Source organism: Diadema setosum, chromosome 21 (genome assembly GCF_964275005.1).
Source record: "Diadema setosum chromosome 21, eeDiaSeto1, whole genome shotgun sequence".
In the NCBI taxonomy this organism is placed as follows: domain Eukaryota; kingdom Metazoa; phylum Echinodermata; class Echinoidea; order Diadematoida; family Diadematidae; genus Diadema; species Diadema setosum.
The window spans coordinates 12,469,701-12,491,397 of NC_092705.1; the positions used below are offsets into that span (position 1 = coordinate 12,469,701).

General features: G+C 39.5%; 1 protein-coding gene across 1 annotated transcript in view; it reads right to left on the bottom strand.

The window, feature by feature from the left end:
• The window catches only part of LOC140244938 (uncharacterized), a 28,675-nt gene extending 9,132 nt beyond the window's left edge, over window positions 1-19,543 (bottom strand). The window contains exons 1-12 of the mRNA XM_072324546.1: window positions 19,397-19,543; window positions 17,714-17,781; window positions 15,675-15,709; window positions 14,350-14,410; window positions 10,995-11,058; window positions 10,121-10,201; window positions 8,688-8,797; window positions 6,884-6,921; window positions 6,149-6,231; window positions 5,295-5,433; window positions 4,654-4,928; window positions 612-4,307 (exon numbers count right to left, since the gene is read on the bottom strand). Of these exons, the coding sequence (XP_072180647.1) occupies window positions 612-4,307; window positions 4,654-4,928; window positions 5,295-5,433; window positions 6,149-6,231; window positions 6,884-6,921; window positions 8,688-8,797; window positions 10,121-10,201; window positions 10,995-11,058; window positions 14,350-14,410; window positions 15,675-15,709; window positions 17,714-17,781; window positions 19,397-19,507 (4,761 nt within the window). The 5' untranslated portion in view covers window positions 19,508-19,543. The remainder of the gene's footprint in view (window positions 1-611; window positions 4,308-4,653; window positions 4,929-5,294; window positions 5,434-6,148; window positions 6,232-6,883; window positions 6,922-8,687; window positions 8,798-10,120; window positions 10,202-10,994; window positions 11,059-14,349; window positions 14,411-15,674; window positions 15,710-17,713; window positions 17,782-19,396) is intronic.
• Between the last annotated feature and the right edge of the window lie 2,154 nt (window positions 19,544-21,697).

The window sequence follows — 21,697 nt, forward strand, 5'->3', positions numbered from 1 at the left end:
AAGTTTGGTAAAGAAGGATCACTAACATGAAACATGAAGGTTCAAACCTTTTAAAGGACAAATTCACCTTCATATACATGTGGATTGCGTGAATTCAGCAATGTGAGGAAAAAACATCAGTAAAATTTTGAGGAAAATCACACAATCCATTAAAGTTAATGATTTTCTTAAAGCTTCTGCAAAGTCACTGTCGAATGAGAAGACAAGTACAGTTAATGATGTCACATGCATAGAACAATATAAGGAAAATATACAGAGAATATCACAAAATATCATTTTTTATAAAATACACATTCCCTCGACTTGTCACTGACACATGTGAGGGATATTATTCACTCTGCCTTCTGAAAGGGGCAAGTCAAGTGCTCTTTCATTACATATTTTCTTACTATTGTTCTCCACATGTGACATCACAAGCTGTCTTAGTCTTCCCATCCACCAATAGTAGCAGTGAAACTTTTAAAATTCATAACTTTGAATGGATTGTCCGATTTTCCTCAAACTTTCACTGATGTGTCCTATTAATATTGCTGCATTCTTACAATTGGCATGTTTATGAAGGTGAACTTGTCCTTTAACCTGTGTTGTTACTTTAAATACTATGTACTTACTCCTGGGTCATCTGGATGGACCACTTCTCCTTTCATTTCTTGCCACCTCTTTTTGCTGCGCACAAATTTATTCCTGTCATAGCGAGCCATCTGACCCCAGAGGCTACCGATTTTTGTCACTTTGCGAGCGGCTCCCTCTGGTCTCCTGGACTGGTTCCCACTGTCGGCTTCCCATTCCTTCTTCCCAGTCTCGGCATCGGTGGTCTCTGGCTTACTTTGACTCAATCCTGCACAGTTGGCCTCTCCATGGGATGACACAGTACTTGCAGCTGGACCGCCCTCTTGGTGGGAACCAGCAGAACTGGCATCCCTCTTGGTGAGGTCAGAGGTAATCCCTTCTAACTTCCCCGTTGCTCCAACTGGCCTGATTTCATCACGGTGAGGGATGACTCGGCTGAAGGCAGTGACCTCCTCGTGGCCATTCACCCTTCTCAAGTGCTCGCTGAAGTCACTTTGAGCCTTAGAGACACTTACTTGTGGTTGGGTCTCCTCAACATGACCACTCCCTGAGTCACCAGAAGGCTTATGCTCCTTCTGAACAACACTGACTGCACTTGAGTTCCTGTCATCAGGCAGCTTGACAGAGGATTCTTGAGTCTGTGACTGTTCTTTGTTATCTGCCCTGACAGGCAGTATGTTGTGATTTGATGCTTGATCATGGCAATCAGACCCTGTATTCCTCTTTGGATTTTCCGAATGCTCTTGATTTTGACTGGAATCCTCTGGCTTCTTCAAAGCCTCGTCGGCACTGGACCTTCTGGCAATCAGCTTCTTGGAGAAGCTACTGCGAGGATCCTGAGAAGTGTCCCCACCAGCCAGTGCTGCATTCAGACTCCTCATGGCAGTGCACCTCTCCTGACTCTGGCCTGGACTGCTGTGCTGGGGCCTCACTGTGATGGCATCCAATGGAGCGACAGAGTGAAAGTTCCTGGGAGAGGGTAGCTGGGGACTCTTTCCCGTCGCAATGGCTTGGGCTACCTGAACTCCTAGTGGTGGTTGCTGAACATCTGCGATTGGAGATATTGCAGTAGGAACTGGTATTTCATGCAGTGGTGACACAGCAAAGGGCACTGGAGTTGGGAATAGAGGTGAAATCATTCTTGGCTGTGCTGGCTCTTCTGGTAGAACCTCTACCACCGCTTGAGGCACGTCAGCATCTCCAACCCCATCATCTGAGATCGGTTCATTCATTGAGAGGCGTGGAGGACTTGGTGGCAGGGGGGAAACCATCCTGGGCACTGGGAGCATGTCAAAGAAGAACGAGGGCATGATCGGCGACACCCTCTCCACTGGTCTTTCAGGGGACATTGGGGAAATAGGTCTGGTGTAGGCAAAATTCTGGAAAGGTTCCTGGATGGGTGAGACAGGGCTGTCTCTTTCAGATGATGGCAGAGAGGCAGTTGAAGATTGTCTCATCCTTGATTCTGACACCAGTCTAGGTGAGGCAGTTGCCATGGCAACTCCACCCCTTAACACCTGTCCTGCGGCTGAACCTCTACTAGTACCGGGCACATTTATATTAACTGGAACTGCATCCGTGTTGTTGACTGTGTGATGATCCCCTTTCAGTGCTCTTTTAGCAAGCTCATCATCAGCCTTACAAGACGATGCTTTGGTCTTTCTCTTCTTTGATTTCTTCTTCTTCTTCTTCACATGTGGACTGTCATTCAAGCTAGCAGGAGGCAGCTTTACCTCTTCTTTGTGTCCTTCATCCTGTGTGGTGTGCTCAATCCGGACATCATATTGATCATCCATGCATGCAACAAACTCCTCTGTCTCTGATCGCATCAACACTTTCACATCACTCTTTGACGAAGTGTCATTCTCATTTTGTTCTTGTTTCAGTCCATCCTCTGCTGGAGTTTCGGCAGGTACAGATTGCACTTTACTGGGAGCACTCTGCTTGTCACTTTCATCCTCTCCAGAGCTGTGGCACTCGCTGTGAGATCGCTTCCTAGATGCTAACCTCTTCCTCTGAGAAGGGTCAGCTGCAGAGTCGTTCCTGCATCTTTCAGAACTTTTACAGTCATCACCGCTACCCTGTTTAGAGACTGAAGAAAGCTCAGCTCCTGGAGCTGGAAAATGAAGTGGGGCACTTGAGTCCTTCACAGAGCCCATCTTGCGCAAGGCCGATCTGGTCAATCTAGCAGGCGAGGATAGATTCCTTGGCAGTCTATCATTTTTGGTGTCATTTTGCAATGAAATGGTACGACAGGGTGCTGGTGATGTAGACATTGGTTCCGTTCTTTTAGGAGTCTTTGAGCATTCCTCATTTTGTACATCTCTTGATGAACTTCGAAGAAGCATCATCTTCGGCTCTCCACGTAGTGGACATGGCGCTTTTGTCTGTAAAGGTGGACTACTTAAAGAACGCAGTAACTTCCTTGCCTCTTGCCTTGTGAGTCTCTTTGGACTTGACTGTAATTCTTCCTGTGGAAATGTCTTGCCCTCAACTGCTTCTTTGCCATCTGACATTGTAGAGTTGTTTGCATCCGAAGCAATTCCACCATGATGACCAGTAGAATGAGATGGGACATGTTTGGATTTAGATGCTTCATCACCATTAGAAAGCTTTCCTTTCCTCTGTTTCTCATGTTTGCTATGATTTGGTGGGGTTCCTTGCAAGTGCTTCTGCAATCGAGTCATCCTTCTCGAACTCACACCTCCATTTTCATGTGTGTCAATTGTTCCGTCAGACACCTCCTCTACTGATACTCTGTCTGACCCAACTCCATTCGCACCATCTTCAGCATCAGTAAAGACCTGTTCTTTGATGCTATCGTGCCTTGCTGCTGTTGATGGATTAAATAGTTTGCTTTCTGTCACAGATTCATCCTTAAATTGATTTGACGTGAAATTCTGTCGGTCACCGTCTTCACTGTCGCTACTCTCACTGATCACTGACTTCCGTTGTGGCAGCCGATTTTTGTCTGTATGGCGCCTCCTACCTCTGCGAATGCCATTATCATCCAAGCTGTCACTGTCTTTCGGATTGTACTCAGAATGTCTTGATTCTCCATCACTGGATAAATTTAGATCATCATCGAGATTAAACATTGTGCTTTTACAAGCAGCGGCAGCAACTGTTTGTTGGGTTGCAGCTTGTCCCTTGGCCCTACCACGTGTTTGCATGCCAAACTTCTTGATACCTCTTTCCCGCATGCCCTCCTGTTTTTCTGTCTCTGGCTCATCTTCCGATGACGTTAGGGTTTGAACTTGTTGCCTCTGAAGTCTGTGAGAAACAGGAGGCTTTTTATCCTTGATATCAAGGTCACTGTCACTCTTCCCCTCTCTCTCGTTGACAACCCTCTTTCTCCCTCGGCCTGGTTTCCTTCCCCTTCTGGGGAAGCGAACATCCTCCCCTTGGCTCAGGTCAAGCTTCTTTGAGGCCTTTGATACAGTCGCCCTGGGTGCTATTCTGGATTCTTCTCTTTGTGGAAGCTTCTTTCCGGATCTCAGCTCTCTGTATGACTCCCTATCTGCAGCAGATGCCTTGAGTTCGACGCTTTCTGCCACCTGAGTGTTGGAAAGTTGGCCAGTTTTCCTCCGGGGCGATACCCTCAGAGGTGGTGTCCTCTTTGCCTCTTCTCGCGCCCCATGACACTTATTGGCAAGCCGAGCATCGATTTTGGCGGCTGTTTCGGTCAGGGCATCATCATCGTCATCCGCAGAACTCTCAGCATTGTCTTTGGGGATCTGGGAGGGAAAAGAGCAGACAATATTTCAGCAGGTGTCAGAAAAACTTATCATTAATTTTAAGAATGTAGAGAAAAAGATACAGTAACAATGCCTTTTGCACATAAAAATACATCACCAATTACTCAAACTGATTCAGTAGAACATGTTTCTTGGATATGATCCGCTACATTTTGAATGTAGTGTACTAAATTTGTTTTGAAAATTTATGCTCTGTGTTTGAACTCATAGTTATCCTTCCAATGAAATTTCTAGGCATCATATTTTGCATAGCAACCAAGTTTTTGGAATAGAATTACATCAATCTATTGCTGATGGCTCTCACTTCATATTGCCAAAGACTCACATCTTCTGGAGACGGTGGGAGTGGGGAGAGGCAAGCCAAAGACTCCAGGTTCATCTTCGGCCAGGGCTTCCTCTGCATCGGTGTGGTGTTGCCGGGCGGCTGTGGTGGCGAGGACGATGGGTGGACGGGCTGCGGACCAAGAGAAGGAGGAGGAGGAGATGGAGGGGAGGATGGAGCTGCTGAGGGACGGCTCCGGGGGGCGGCTGGGGTGACTCTTGCCCTCCTCTGAGGAGCAGGGGTTTTATCATTAACCCTGCTTGACTTTCTGCTGTCTCCTAGAGGGGCAGTACAAGAATATAACATCATGAGGCAGCACTAATCATGATGCTGATAACTGCAACAACATGAAGTTCTTGTTGAGGATCTAATGACTGCAAACCTAGAGGAAAATAACCTAGAGGAAAATAACGCTGGCTAGGATGAATTATGAGTACATACGTGGGTGTATGGTCACATGGACACAGCCCTTGTATGTGAAAGTGTCACATATGAAGCTTAAAACAATCTCTTCCTGTCAATGCTGCAAAACAGGTATTAAATTCACGCTGACAAGACACACAACTTGGGATCAGTCCAAATCACAAAGTATGAGAAACTTATAGCTACAGATGTTACTCAAAATAGATTAGTTTTTTAAATACCTTCTTCTTCTTCAGCAGATGAATCTGAATCGTCCATGAACTCCTCTTCTTTCTCGGAGGCAGATGATTGCTGCCGTCTCTGCTTTGGCGGCTTGATACCATGCCGTAGCAACAGGGTTGTCAGGGAGGATATCCTTGCCTGCACGACAGCATTGGCCAAAAGGTCATGGAAGAAATCAGACTTTCATGACCTTGTCATGGCAAAAGCTATGTTGGAGGACTTGTGCGAAGTTGCAGCATACAGGTAGAGTAAATGCCAACAGAAAATACCCACTAACCCCCGCCCTTCCCCCCACTCCCCCCCCCCCAAAAAAAAAAAATAATAATAATAACAATTAAATGCCCACTACAATCCATTTTACTCACTATCTGTGAAATTTGCACAAAAAATTCTTTCAACCTCAGTTGTTCTCAAATGAGAGGGAAAAATTTGAACAATCAGGGTCACAGCTTAATTGGATAGCACCATTATTGTGGTAACAAACTACACAGCACATTCAGTTATGAGTTCAATGGTTATGCCATTAACTTGTTTTAGACTGTTTATATTTTGATAAAGAAAACTGAGTGAAGGAGAAATGATCAGTGATAGTGCAAATTAGCATACGGTGTAAGTTTGCTGCTTGTATGTGTTACAATGCACATCTTTGTATGTTTGCATGTTTGTGCGTTCAAATTACATGTTTATTCATGCATACAAACGTGTAAATTCTCTCTGTATAGTAACATTCTTCACCAAAGCACAACATCCACAGAAAAAAAAATATCCAAGTATCAATCTTCAACTAAACATGACTGTGAAATAATAAGGATAAAAAGTGAATGAACAAGTGTTTCAAGGTTGATATCCTCACCTGAGCTCTCTCAAACTGTAGCTGCAGACTTGACTGTGATCTCTTAGCCATGCTTGCATCTCTTTTAACCTTTGAATAGCTCTCTGTAAAGAAACATCAAAAGATTGGTAACCCATTTAAAACATTACCCTGTTAAAAAAAGGGCTTAAATCTTGTTATAAATCTTGTTACAACATACCATGCAGTAATCACATCTAATTTTTCCCCTTTTATCATGACTACAATGTCGTCATTTCATAACAGAAATGCACTTCAAGAACTTATAACTTCATAATTCTTTTCGCAATGTGTGACAATCGCTGAGAAAATTTACAAAACTATGGTACATGTACTTCGGAGATAGAGATAATGCTCCATGTTTTTTCTGTGTACAATCAAATAGAGCTTGTACTGTGCATCAACACATTGTTACAGAAATTAAATAGCGCCACTGATGCTCGAGTTTTTACAGTTATTTGCGATGGGGAAAATACTGCTTTGATATAACTGAATTCTTTTCTTTTCATATGCCAAATAACAATATTCAAAACACTTTTGGTATTTAAAAAAATAATAAAAGAAATAAAGAAAGAAAGAAAGAAAAATCCCCTCTCATCAGTTATTTGCAATTGGGAAAATACTGCTTTGATATCATTTAATTATTTTCTTTTCATACGCCAATTTGCAATATTCAAAGCACTTGTAGTAGTAAAAAAGAAAGAAAGAAAGAATGAATGAATGAATGAAAAAAATCACCTCTCATCTTCTCCAGGGATGCTGTGGCTTTCTTTTCTCTGTGAATGAGGCAAAGATATGACACAAAGGATAAGGAGATAACACATAACTTCACTTTATGACAATACTGACAGAAAAAAGTGAAACTGAAACAGTGACATTTTCTAATCTCAGACTGGGTCCTCTCTTTCAGTCAGGCCGTTTACAAAATAGATTTCATGAAGGGAGAGATATGGCAATGACACTTTTTACAACTGAACTCTCTCTATTACATGTATACATGCACCTCCCTGTCTCTTAAAGGTAGGGAATCCCATTTGCATGCCTTAAATGAAGAGTTGTATAAATACAGTGGTATGTTGAAGAGAGTATCATTTTAGAAACTCCCATAAAGTATTGAAAGTGGAAGGTAACATTTAGTACATTTTTATTGACCGTTAGATTTTGAATTGAATTTTTTTTTCGGGGCTCACCGTAAATTCCAGTACATTACTAGGCTACCTTTGCAGACCCATGCACTGCATGTGTGTCCATCATGTATATTTTGTGAAGAAAGTTCATCAAAACTTACAAACATTTCTATATACATTCTTGCCACACACTCTATATGTTATTACATCAGCTCTTATACTTTTAGATTTGTGTTTATGGAAAAAAAAAATACAGAAGACAGCAACAAAAAGGCTTAAGTGTGGCTGACACACAGAACTACTGAGTAGTTGAGTTTTGTGCATTATTCAAATTGTAGATAACTGTTGACTTCCAAATTTCTCAGCAGTGGCCTAAACAAGTCCCCTGAGGTTCATATTTAATGTTTTGCTGCATTTTGGAAGGTCTGTAAAAGGTATCCCCTACCTTTAAATTAAAAATTCCTGTTTTGTTCAGGTTACATGCCTATCTTACAATGGAATGTACCATCTATCCTGGGGGAGAGATCATTTTACAAAGTGACATAAATTACCAGAGACCAGCACATACATCGTGTAGCTTGCATCTTTCTTGTCAGACAAGGTAACATTAGGGTAGGTTTTGTTCACTAATGGGAGCATTGATACAGTTAAGCATCATTGACCGGTATCACAAATAGCATAAGTCTTGAATACCCTGGCACATAGTAGTGACATACAGTGGATGATTTAAACAAGCGCAGAGTCCTACAATGTAGCAGTGGGCTCAGAATGCACATGTTCAAAATAGTTCCATATGAATACATGCATTCTTTCTGAGTGAAAGTCAAGCTTTCATTTATGGCGGTCTCCTGCATTTCTTTGAATTAATTTGATATGATAAGTGATAATTTAATTGTTGAAGGGTTGTATGTGTATAACCACACCTGTTGCATATCGTAGGATTTGTATAATCAACACTTTTTAATGTATAATTATACTTGGAGGAATTTTTTGTAATGTTGAATTCATGCAGAAAACTTTCATCAGTTGGGGAGATCATACAATAGTAGATTTAGGCTTCTACCAACCTTTAGTAATCTGCTGTCACAATACTTGCCTTGAAAAAAAAAAAATTGACAGAGAAAAGTAAGAGTCCATCTGGATCAAAAGAATCAAGCCCACACTCAATAGGAATTCTGGATACAATTTATCACCAATCCAATAGTCCAATGATCAAGAAACAAGCAGACAGTGCTAGAGAAATGGTGTAATCACTTGGCCTGAAGAAGTTCACAGGAGTGGATGAGAGCTAGCCAGCAAATTACAGAAGTGCAAAAATGCAGAGATAAAATTGAATCTAATCAAAGCAAAGATGGATGGTACCATGGAGGAGGGGGGACAATCCCCACCTCCCTGGGAGGAGGGTACACACTCACTTGCTCCTCAGCTCCTCACACTGCGACTTCAGCAGCAGGGCGTCAGATTCGAGGACCGCCTTCTCCTCCTCGCACTGATCCAGCTTGTTCTGGTACTGCTTGATGGTGGACTGGAGAGAAGACAGACAGACAGACAAACAGTGATGGGTGGTCACAGACAGACAGACAGACACACAGACACACAAACAATGATGGGTAGTCACAGACAGACAGATAGACAGACAGACACAATTGACAGCGGCAGGTAGTCACAGTTAGTTACAGCATGGACCTCCTACACACACACAGGGACTAGTAACGAAGGTCTTTCTTTGATCCCATCGTCACTGCCGCCACCTGATTATGTGCATCTTAATTAGTATACAGGTGCTTGGATAATGACGATTGTGACATCGTGCATCGATGCGGACAAAAGAACCATTTCCCTCATTGCGGCCTTATTTTGCTGAGGTGCCTTTTCAGCCTCAACTGCCTTTGAATAAACACTGATGAAAGGGAGCAGCAAACCCAAAAGCATGACAGTTTTCCTATCACAAAATTGAAAATTACTGAAGTGGACACTTGTGGACAAGCATGTAACATGGCTTAACCCGTTGAGGACGGACTGATTTTGCTACAACACGCATTTCCCATAGACACCTGCCCGAGTATACTCGGGACTCGTCCTCAACGGGTTAATGATAGGACATATATGTCATCTACGGTTAATGTCCACATTAACTCTGGAACAAAGTGTGAAAAATGGGAAAAATTAGATTACAAATCATAACCAACCTACCACAATAATTGCTTTCTCTTGTAAAGTATGTACATTTCGCAAATGAAATTACTTGAGTGATAATTTCCCCATGTACACTCTGACTGCACATGCATTTTTCTTGATTTAATTGAGTAATTAGGTCCTGCACATTTAGTTTTTATATTTCTCAAAGCTCTGTCTTGTTTTAATGATAAGATCAAAGCAGGAAAATATGTTTAAAATGCTTTTGTTCCACTTTTGACAGAAACAGGTGCATGAATTAATTAACGAGTAATGAACGTCCATGTGTAGTAGGTCCATGGTTACAGAATGAGAAAGATTTTCGCTGGCGTATGTCTCTAATGCTGGATTCCCACTGGAGTGTGATCCACTACGCACGCCACTATTGGCCATTAGTGCTAGTGGCAATTTGTAAAAATTTCATGCCACACAAATATCTTTCTTTACAGTAAACTTTAGCAATTAGAGACTTTTGAAATTCCTCAACATAATGAATGTTACTGGTATGTGCAATGAACAAGGGGCCCAAATGCATACCATATTTTCTTACTCTACTTCATGAAACACTAACAGCAAGGTGTAAATAGTTGAAATTATAATAAAAAGATATAGCACCAATCAAGAGAAATGTGGTTTCTGGGATTGGATGGTTTAAAATTGCTGACTGCCCTACCTCATGTGCTGTTACTTTATTCTGCAAGTCATCATAGTGCGTCTTGCTGTCTTGGAGCTCCTGAAGAAAGCGTTCTTTGTCCTGCGGCACGTGTTGGTCGTCATGGAAACAAGGACAGAGAAGACATATAAATGTTTTGCCACCGACAAACAACCATACTACCCACAATACTGTGTCACACATTCATACACAAGTCAAACAGTTTTCAAGAAAACATGAGGTACATGTATAGTGTATCAAACAACAACAACAATTCCAAAGAGCAATCTTCTTAAGTTCTTCACATGTCATGTCATTGGCTTATGGGTGACTGTCTGTTATTACAACCAGTGTACACTGTTATAGAAGCTAGAGTCTGAGGGATATTGCTGAAAAAGTAAACTACAGTAAATGAGTATTTCATATCCTAGCTCACTTTTTTGGATTGGAAGGTGAGGAATGTATATTCATTTCATGCAGGGGAAAAAAAGTTACCTGGTAAGCTTTTGCAAGAATACACACACCAAATACTACAGGAAGATTGCTGACCAAGATTTCATCAAATTCATATCACACATATTGCTGCTCAGTTTCTTTGAAAGAAAGAAGTAAGGAATCTAAGTTCACTTCATACTGAAGAAAATTACGCAGTTTAAGCTCTCACAAGAAGATGTACACACAAGGCTGCGAGACAGAGGACAAAATCATTACAGTAGGCCCTACTCTCAGTCCCACAAACACATGATGTAAGTTTTTTTGCTACACATTATGCATGAGAAACATAATCCAAGAATGAGAGAATTAATCCGACCACCTATGAATCCCCACGCTACCGGGGCATTACAGGGGTTAAACTCCTTCTGTTATCAGACTTATGACACTATGATTAACTCACTCTCTTCCAAGGAATGATGTCCTTCAGTGTCGCAGCTAACTGGTCCTCCAAGACTCGGCAGTCTCTGTCAATGCAAATGAAGTATACTAACCTGTTGAGGATGGACTGATTTTGCTATAACACGCATTTCCCATAGACACCTGCCCGAGTATTCTCAGGACTTGTCTTCAACAGGTTAAAAGCCAGTTCCGAGTTTTGCCTGACTTAACTATTTATGGAATTTATCAATCATGTTCACGCAAAGAATGAACCTGCGCAGACCAGGTGACCAGAATGGTCTGTTAATTCACACTTGGGGAAGCATCCCATGTATTTTGCATTGAACACATTAACAAACATTTTCTATTAGTGCTAAATACCAGACTTGCTGTTAGGTGGATATACTGGCAAGTAACATTTTATAGGGATTGCATTGAATAATCATTCTATCACATATAAATGCCTATCTCACCAAATTAAAAAAACAGCATGGCTGTTGGTACAAAAAACAATTTTTCTGCTCATGCGCAAAGTGGAACTCCAAACTAGCTTAAATGCACAGGTCATGGATTACACTGCTCAGCTCAATGAGTCTGTTTTTTTTTTTTTTTTTTATTAATAGAGACTGAAATATAAACAACGGTTTGCTTGTCAGAAACAGTAATCTTGCTAAAAAGCCAGCAGAATGCACAACACACACTAAAGTCAGGTAGACTATGATACATTACAGCAAGGCTACTACTCATCACAGATTTAACCATGGGATAATTTTGCTGCAGAAATCTAATAAATAATACATCATTGCTGGATCACAAATTCAACAACAAGCAAAAATGTTGCCATGCGCGAGGGTGATAGTGCGCTTAATACCTTGTATAGCTCTGTGTCAATTCATGAAAACAACATCTTGCGAAAATGTATGTACATGTAAATAACAGCTTTTACAGTACCTGTAGTCTAAATCTAAACTAGACAGGCGTTTCAGATTCAATCTTATAAACATCAGAGTTATTACGGGGAAAAAAACAACAACAGAAATCTACCATAGTATGTCCCGATTACTCTTCTTTCTTTCACTGATACCAGTACTGACTGACTGTAATACGTGCCTAAGGATTCACTATATGCTATGAAAATAATGACATTTTAAACAAGGAAGTGAGGCAACTATTTCACTGACAGGAAACTTTGATATATCCTTGTACATTTCTCTCCAACCCTTGAGTGCTCTAAGTGCTGATTGGCACTGAAAACCCCATAGCATTGTACGCACTGTCCAAAGTCCCTGGCACAAAAGGGGTTAAGCAAAGACAACACTGTGAAGATTTCCCCACTGTGGACGCTCGTATCAGATGACCGTCTATTACGTCGACTTGAGAACGTACAAGCATTCCTGATAGCAGGTTCCTTTTTTCTTTTTTTATCTAAGGGACTGACCAAAAGCCACATTGGTTTCAATTCTCCATTCAAATCACCTCAAAATGCAACTCCATGTGCAATTTTATAATGCAAGCAGCTTTCCCTTCATACACCAAATTGTCATGTTCAGGTCTCAAAAATCAGAAACTTCTTCAATAGTTCATTCATTCTATTACAAGTAAAGCCTTTCTGATGTACTTCATAATTTGTATTTCAAATGATACAACACAAAGGTTCAAGGTGTATGAATGTCACTCCAATTTAATACAAACCTTGTATCAAGATCTCCTAAAACAACTGAAGTCTAATGAGGGGTAAGCAGGGCTCGACACTAACTTTTTTGTTTGGTGGCCCGATGGGGCCACCAAAATCCTCAATTTCAAATTTTTGGTGGCCCGAGAGAAAAATTTGGTGGCCCCGACAAAAAAAACAATTTAAAAATATTAAAGTCCTGGGGTTTTTTTGAATGAGTCAAATATCTAAGTTTTCCAGTCATATAGTATAAAGAATTGGAAGTTGGACATACATCTACTCATAAAATAACCTCAACAAACTCGCAACACTCACTTTCAGGCACTCATTCAGTCCTTTTCATCCATTCTTTAAACAAATATAACTGCTAATTTCCGGCGCAAAAAGTTACGAATTAATTGACGTACTTTTCCCAAAATTTTGGTGGCCCGAGGCGGGCCACCAAATTTGCCCTTTTTTTTGAAATTTGGTGGCCCGACTTTCAATTTTGGTGGCCCCGGGCCACCGGGCCACTGTTAGTGTCGAGCCCTGGGTAAGTATAATCCTCTATGACAGATCACTGGAAACTTGAGGAGGGGTGATATGTTTGTATGAGCCATGGGTACAAACTGTATTGTACGGTACATTGTTACACCTTAGTATGTAACTTAATTTTTTTGTGTGTGTGTTTTTGTGAGAAGTCATTTTGCAGGAAGACACATTGAACAAACAACTGGTATACTGTATACGCCGAATATTTCGCAAGGTTTTTATTTACGCGAGTCAGCTGCTATATCGCGAAATTAAAAACATGCAAAAATATTGACTCTAATGCCAATGTGAATGTGACGTAAGCGTATAAATTTCTCCGTTCAGTACAAGACGCCACGATCGCGAATTTAACCACTCGGGAAATTGTCGTGAAGTCCCAATTCGCAAAAATTTAGACTCGCGAAATATATGGCGTATACAGTAGCCGATTAAATCAGCAATGTTCGTTGCCACGCAGTGAAAATCTATAAATTTCAAATGTTGATAACTTACTTAAATAATCCTTAAATGTACAATATTTTGTATGAAAGACATACACTTGTAACACAAGGAGCATTACATGCCACTAGGGAGGATGTTATAAAAAAAAAAGAGAGAAAGATTTTCCCGTGATACGCATCCACAGCAAAAGTTGAGTAAAATCCCATCAGAGACATGGCTACTGTAGTTGAGCGCACTCTAGAAATGCGACTCAGCCGCCTGAACAAGTCAGAGCACAGAGGGCAGCGACACCACAGAGATGAAGTGGCACCAAAGACATAATATCACTAAATCCAAAATATTCCCCACAAACTGCCTCATATCCAGTGAATACGAGAAACAATTTGAATCTCATCAAATATAAATCCCGTGCTAATTTGAATTTACTTCAACCTATCCCTCCCCCCCCCCATTGTACACATGAATTATTTTACTTTACTTCCTGATTCAGAGGTTCATACTTCCTGTCATTTTAAGAAAGAAACCAATTATTTCTTTCTGCTCTTCATGATGAAATATTGCAGAAATCAGAAAACAAATATACCAATAGGTTACCTAATGAATAATGCCTTTGCTATCGCTCTCTGTAAATATGATAGGTAAGTTTCTGTTTGTAAGGGAAGGAGGTAGCAGAAGATATTTTTCTTGAGGCATACATTGTACATGCACTTCACACATTCACAGAACTTCTCACCTTTTCGACTGCGCCAGCTTCAGCGTGACTTCCTGCAGTTTCTTCTGCTGCTCGTCAAATGGTGCACAGTTGTCAAGGAAAACATTCTCCATTTTATCCTTCCTAATCACTTGGGATCTAACACACTTTGAATAGCTTATCAGCAAATAAAAATACACATCTTTCAATGAAAAAGAAATTATAATCCACAGTCAATACATCTTCACAATAAAACATGTCCAGAACAACTTTGAGAGACACAACATGTATCAATACACGAAGTGAAGTCCAAGATAATGTGGGCATGGATAATGGAAAATTTCACTCTCTTGCATTTTCGCTGTCCTTTGACAGTGCTTCTTTTGTGTTTTGCAGTAGTTGTAAACAAGAGCTGCTCTTATAACACACGATAATAAGAAATCCCACTTGTGAAACTAATTACTGGCATAAAAGAAGACTTACAATGGAGCTTTGAGACCCACAGAGTCAACATCATGACATAAAGGGGAATTCCAGATGATTTTCATAATTTCACATCATGTATTACACAATGTATAGATTTTAATATGAAATTTATTGCAGTCCTTGAGCAGAGAAACCAATACTCTGAAAACCTTAAACAAATAACACTAAACAATGATGATAACATACAGCTGTAGGAGGCTCAAATATTTCAAAAATGTAGCAGTGTAAATTCGTTACAATTATACCGCTTGCGTAACAAGTTCATCTGTGTAGAATTCATGCATGCCTTCTTCTTTTGTTCTGTTCGCTTGAGCCCCAACTCATGTATTCTTATGGTGAGGCTGCCATGTCATCATCCTTGTTCATTACAATTTGTTATAATTTTTGGAAATATTCTTATTCCTCATCCCAGTCATTATAAATTCTGAAACTTTGTACCCAGTATAACTAATTTACAGTTGTTCAAATCATGTAAAAGTCTGAAAATCATCCGGAGATCTCATTTAAGGGAGAAATTTTCCTCTAGACAAAGTAGCATAACAGCCACAGTTCAGGAAAGTTCGTATCATGGGTCTGAATTTGATGAAAAATCCATGATTTTGTGAGCTTGATTTTGATCTACTTTACAAAATGTATTTCAACTTGACCACAGCAGGCCAATTAACTGGTATTGCATATCTTGATTCAAATACAGGATACAAGTCAACACACACATGTATGTATGCCAAATATATACTATGTAATTTATTTCAACTAAAACTACTGATGCACTCGCGTACACTTTCAAATGGATCTCTGGTAAAACAGAGCCTGACTTGACTCAATTGACTTGTAATATTAATTATATATATATATTTTTTTAAAGGTCTGGCAAAGGATATCTTGACATTTGCTTTGATGTTTCTGGATGAGAGTGCTGAAAAGAAAAGAATGGAAAACAAAAGGGACAAGAGTTAATTTCAAGGCTATTTCTAGACTGGTTATTAAATAGTAGTAATTTGAAGTACCAACTATATAGTACGCACACGACATACTATGCAGAGGTTTCTATTGATGCCATTCACTTCAATTTATTTTTGACAAAACTGAAACAGCAAAGTTTACTGTATGATATTGTTTGCATACTATGTCAAACAGATCACTTCTCTTTGTTTTCTTCATTGACATAGTCTTCTGACAAATCATCACCTAGTCCACAGAGCAGATGACATATAATAAAAATAAGATTCAGTTTCATATAAAGTGCAAGCTGTGTAAACTATAACTTGTACTTCCTGTACCTTGTCTGTGATTAAAAGATTTGAACTTCTCTTTTTTCTTCTTCTTCTTCTCTTTGGCAATACAGAATGGTGAGGTGTTTTCTCTACCCAGGAAAATAATGATTACAAGGAATAACAGAATATTGTCTTCTTTATCCAGGGAAGCCTCTTTAGTGTTGCCATTGCTCCATCACAGGGCCCTGCCATTATTACTATCCTAAGATTGCCTGGGCCCTGTTGCCTAAAAAGATGCGATCAAACATATGTCAGGTGTCAGCCAATCAGAATTGAGTACAGTATTCATCGCATAATCGGGCATCTGATAATCGGGAACCTCGCTTAAATGACATACGCTTCCCAGAAACATTTCCAATGCACGTTATTTTCACTGGATAATCGGGCGGGGACCTCTGATAAACGGGCCATTTTTTCTTCAAGCGGTCTTTGATTTTGTTGATATTTTACACAAAAAATCTACCAAAATACCACAACAATATTTCAAAGATTCCCTATCAGTTGTCGTTTACATTGAATTTACAAAGCAAGCTTCGGACTGGTGTGTTTTGACCTCCGTCCATCCAGTACACGTACATGCATAGCCACGAAAGCGCCGTGTATAAGTATCCATGCCATTGCGAAACACATGCTTTCGCGAACATTCTTCTCCCCTACATTATAAGCAAAGCCATGTGCAGGGAGAGCTAGAGGGTCGCGCCGAGGGGTAGCGTGCTTGTGTATTCATGTACATGTACAGTACGTCAGTATGCATGTGTGTGTGTGCGTGTGTGTGTGTGTGTGTGCACTATATGTATATGTTGTATACCGTTAGTGTATGGTGAGTGCTCATCGCGAAATCAGGCACCCCGCTTAAAGGGGCCGTGTTTGCTACTCCCAACCTGTCCCGATTATGCGATGAATACTGTATTTAGAGACTTACATGTATGCTTGATTTTTCTGACTTATGTTTGATGGATCTCTGCTTTTATACAACAAGGCCCAGATACCCATTTTTACACCTGGGTCGAGAAGGACATCTTGGGTAAAAACATCTTGTTCAAGGATATAAGGCACTTGAGGGGATTTAAATCTGGGACTTCTGATTGAATGTCAAGAGTCTTAAACAAAATAGCCCCAAATAAAGTCTGTACAGTGTCAGCACTGTTGCCCTGGTGGGGTGAAGGGGGAGGGGGATGGGGGAAAGGGAATGGGGGGGTGGGTGTTACTGTACATTATCACCCTAGCATTGCCATGCACTCCTCTATACTACTAAGACTGGGTCATACAATGTAAGGGCAGTGTCTAAAACACATCCTGAGGGTGGTATGTTGTACATGTACATGTGCATGGCAGGATCTAAACTGAGGATCTACTAGAGTCTGAAGCCTCACACATCCTACCACAGTGTTCCTATTTTCAAAGTCTATAGAAGCTGAAAACTGATCAAAAGGAAAAATGCACAAAATTCACTTGTTTGACGCACTGTCAGTCAATGAGTATTGTCCAACTTCAAGGAATAAACACATAGTGTAATACTTTGAGCTTCATTCCATTTCTTAATTTGTACAATGCATTGAGAGACACAAATATATTCTACATTTGATCATGATTCTTGTGATTTTATTTCTAAGGCTAAAATATTCTTGAAATTGAGTTTTACTTACTCTGTGAGGATCATTTTTCGTTTGATGTCCACGAAGAAAGCTCTGTCCCTTTTGCAGTCTTCAAGCTCCTTCACAGACAGAAAAAAATAAAGAAATACAATATTCATTTTAACTTAATATTATATATGCTAAAGATCTACATCAACACTGCACTGTTTCACACTTGCCACCACAAGTTTTAATTAAACAAATTAACTTACTACACTTAGCATTTACTACTCTGAACATGTATCAGCACACTGCCACTAGGTAGTCAAGATGACCCCCCCCCCCCATAAAATCAGAGAATGGCAGAAGTATCACTAAATTAGACATAGATTGAGAAATCAAAGGGTAGTTACGGTACAACAACTGTAACAGTTGTTAATTTTGCAAGGGTATGATTTTTGCGAAACACAATTGGGCAACAAAGTTAACAACACACACACACAAACACAAAAAAAAAAAAAATCATGAAGGGACAGGCATTTGTTAAAAATTACCAAAATGTCTCAACAAAAATGTCTGTGACCTCCTCATTCATGAAAATATCAGTATGCCAAAATAGCAGCTCTTATTTACAGTACCTTCAACTCAGATTAATTGACACAGAAAAATGGTCATAATCACATTGGTTAAATCACTTGAGGTGAAGTTTTCATCAACTCACAACTCATCCATTGATTTGTACACTAAAAATATGTCAAAAACTATGCTACTGGTTGTTTATTTGGCAACTACAATTGTACAGCCCTCTTCCCCCTAAAAGTGTAATTGCTAAGCTATCACAACACAGGAATGTATTGATGTGAAGGATACAAACTGGGATTTTATTTCCCCATTTTAAAAGAGGAGATTTAGTGAAAATTTGTGAGCAGTCAATTAGAGATGCAAAGACATAATACATCTTATTTGCATTTGGGTTGCATGCAATCATAGATCTCTCTCTTGTGAAAGCATGATACTTCCATTTAAATCAAACTTTCTAATTCAATGTCAAATTTTACAGAAACTTTTATCTTTCTGTTTATTCAATATAACTCTTTTGATCAATATCATTTTGAACCTGAAAACACAAAACTTTCATTTGATCGGCATTTCTGATTTAAAATCCAAATTTTTTTTTAACTTCCATCTTTTCTCTTTGTTTGATACAATTTTATCATCAACATCATATTGAACTTGGGATGCAACTGCAATTAAAGGCACAGGTCCTGGCCATTCCAGCACTTCTCTCTCTCACGGATTTACTGCACTTGAGATATTCTGATCATTATTTAATGGTCAATAGATTTACGAATGAAGGACGTAATGCTAATATTCAAATTCATAATTAGTTCAGACAGAAATCCTTTCATGCACATGACAGCAAGGGAAGGTAATGTACATATTATGTGTTACACAAACAAAGAGCAGACATAGTAAAACTGTACAATTCATGCTTGTAAATACAAGAGTACAGCAGCTGCTTTTAATTGTCATAACAAACATATGATATCTTTATTTTTTTCCTTTTCAAATAAAAAGATTGCAAAAGAAAAGGATCTGTGAAATGCTGAACAATGCAGCCACGATGATTCACACTTGCATTCATTTTCAACCAAATTCCAGGCACAAGTTCACAATAGGTATTATACTAGTGTAAACAAACTGATAGTCACATGCACATAAAGAGTAAAAAGGGGGAATCCCCATAATTCCTACCTTCTGTAAGGCTCTGCAGCCGCTGCAACTGCTGGCCATGGCCTCACCTTCCACCGGTACCTCGCTCCCGGTGGAGAGGGTTACCTCTTGGGATGATACCTCCACTTCCATGGCAACGGGAGCAACATTGTCCCAGGGTTGGGGTGCTTTTCCATCTTCTGGATCCATGGCTCATCATCAGGGGGCGAGACTGAAGAGAGTCCAACATGGAAACAGATAGGGTGTCGTGTTTACAAAACATTCTATGCACACGGAATTATGATGTTAAAAAAAAAAGGCTGGTTTATTCAAAACAGACTATAAAATGTTTTAAGGCTTACTGGTATTTACGTAAGTTGATGCACAATTTGCTAGTTTGCATCACCTTGTCTACTCCACAAAGAAGTTTGCAATTATGGAGAGCTATAAAATGAACAGAGCTGCTACACTGTACAACAGCTAAAGTGCCCAACTTAACTTTGTTGCCTGGGATGTTACATGTAAGTAGAATTTAGAATCATTGTGAAATGCCATTAACTGTAAACCAAGAACCTGGTCACTTCACATTTCAATTTACACAACATATTGTACATGATATGCAATTATAGGGTGACTCGAGATCAAGTATTTGAAAGACTGTTGTCCCTGTTGAATAAAAAAAGTTCAGGAATAACTCTATTTATAAACAGGAAGACAGAAACGGAAAAACAGAAAATAACAACATACACTGGACTACAGTATATTGGTATACAGTGTCTGTATGTGTACAAATTTGTACATACATTGTACATTGTATTTTATCAAGGGGCTAGGATGGGATCTATATCACGCAATAAATCTTAAGGCAAGCCACAGTTGTATTTTGAATACTGTACATGTTCATTGCATTTGGAATGCATAATGTAACAGCTAAGTGGTTATTCAATACCAAGAGCTACACATTTCTCATACATTGTACATGTATGGTATAGAAGTGGTAAATCTACAAATAAATTTTCCTCCTAGACCTGAAAGTCAGATTGTAATAATTGTATGCAAAGTTCAGATAACAAATGAGTATCAGATAAAATGTGTCAATTTTAACATGCTGAGATGTCTTATCCTGTTTACAGCCTGTAAGTAGTAAAATTAATGTGTCTTGGAAATGATTTTAAACTATTGTACTGTGATATTGTCCCCTCCATGCGGTGTTGTTCAATTTCCTCTTTGTAATAGATAAGTTTGATATCGTACTACAACTACTAGAAAATACATGTACATTGTAAGGTCTAATTTCATCGACACACAAAAAGGAAAAAGGGAAGCAAATTTAATGGCTTCAAATGAATATTGGCAAAACAGGTTAAAAAAAAACAGTCTCATGGGTAGAAAATGCCAGACTGATCACATCCCATCTTTATACATGGATGTCATGTTTTTCATTTACACTGTATATTCTTAAACTTCTCTAAGTAAAAACATGACATAGCATAACATGTAAAATAGACTTGTCTCGATTTTTCTAGTCAGTCTTTAAATGAAACAAACACTGACATCTTGCCCTTGGCATACACTGGCTGCCTTGGGTTCTAAAATTGCTAGCAGATAATTTTATTGCATTTGCATTTCATTTATTTTCACTTAATAAAACATGCTAATTTACATACTGTAAAAGTGGATATTTTCGCGCGACTAATTTTTCGCGCTAGGCCGGGTCAGAAGAGTTTCGCGTGTTTTTAATTCCGCGGAATCAAGACATCACGCACAGGAACGTATGGCAAGCAAAAATATTCGCGTGTTTTTATTTTCGCGCTAGTTTCTGATTGCGCGAAATGCGCGAAAATTTCAACACCGCGAAAATTTCCACTTTTACAGTACATAAAATATGACAACAATATGACAAATATAACTTACACTGTATTAACATGACAATGTGACAAGTTAACAAACAAGCAAACAAATACATGTAAACACCAAAGTTCAGGGAATAATTTTCCAAGTCAAATTTGATGAGCAATTTCAGCTGATGAACAATATTTTAAATGGTATCCTGTACACTTCTATGGAAGAAAACTGCTACACAAAAGTTATTTTGTGTAGCAGTGGTGTAAAAATGCATAGCAAATTGCGATACGATACCAGGAAAATTATTCCCTGAAGTTATCAAGTGAAGGGGTTAATTACATGTAAGAAGGCAATGCCAATGCAATGCCAATGGGCATTATTGAGCACTTTAAAACTAACGAAAGTAAGTAAACAGGCCTTGAGGCAGTAGAGCCTATAGTAGGTCTACAGTGGTTGGTTTGTCTTCTGGTTCTGCTTTCCTTCTTGAGGCACAACAGT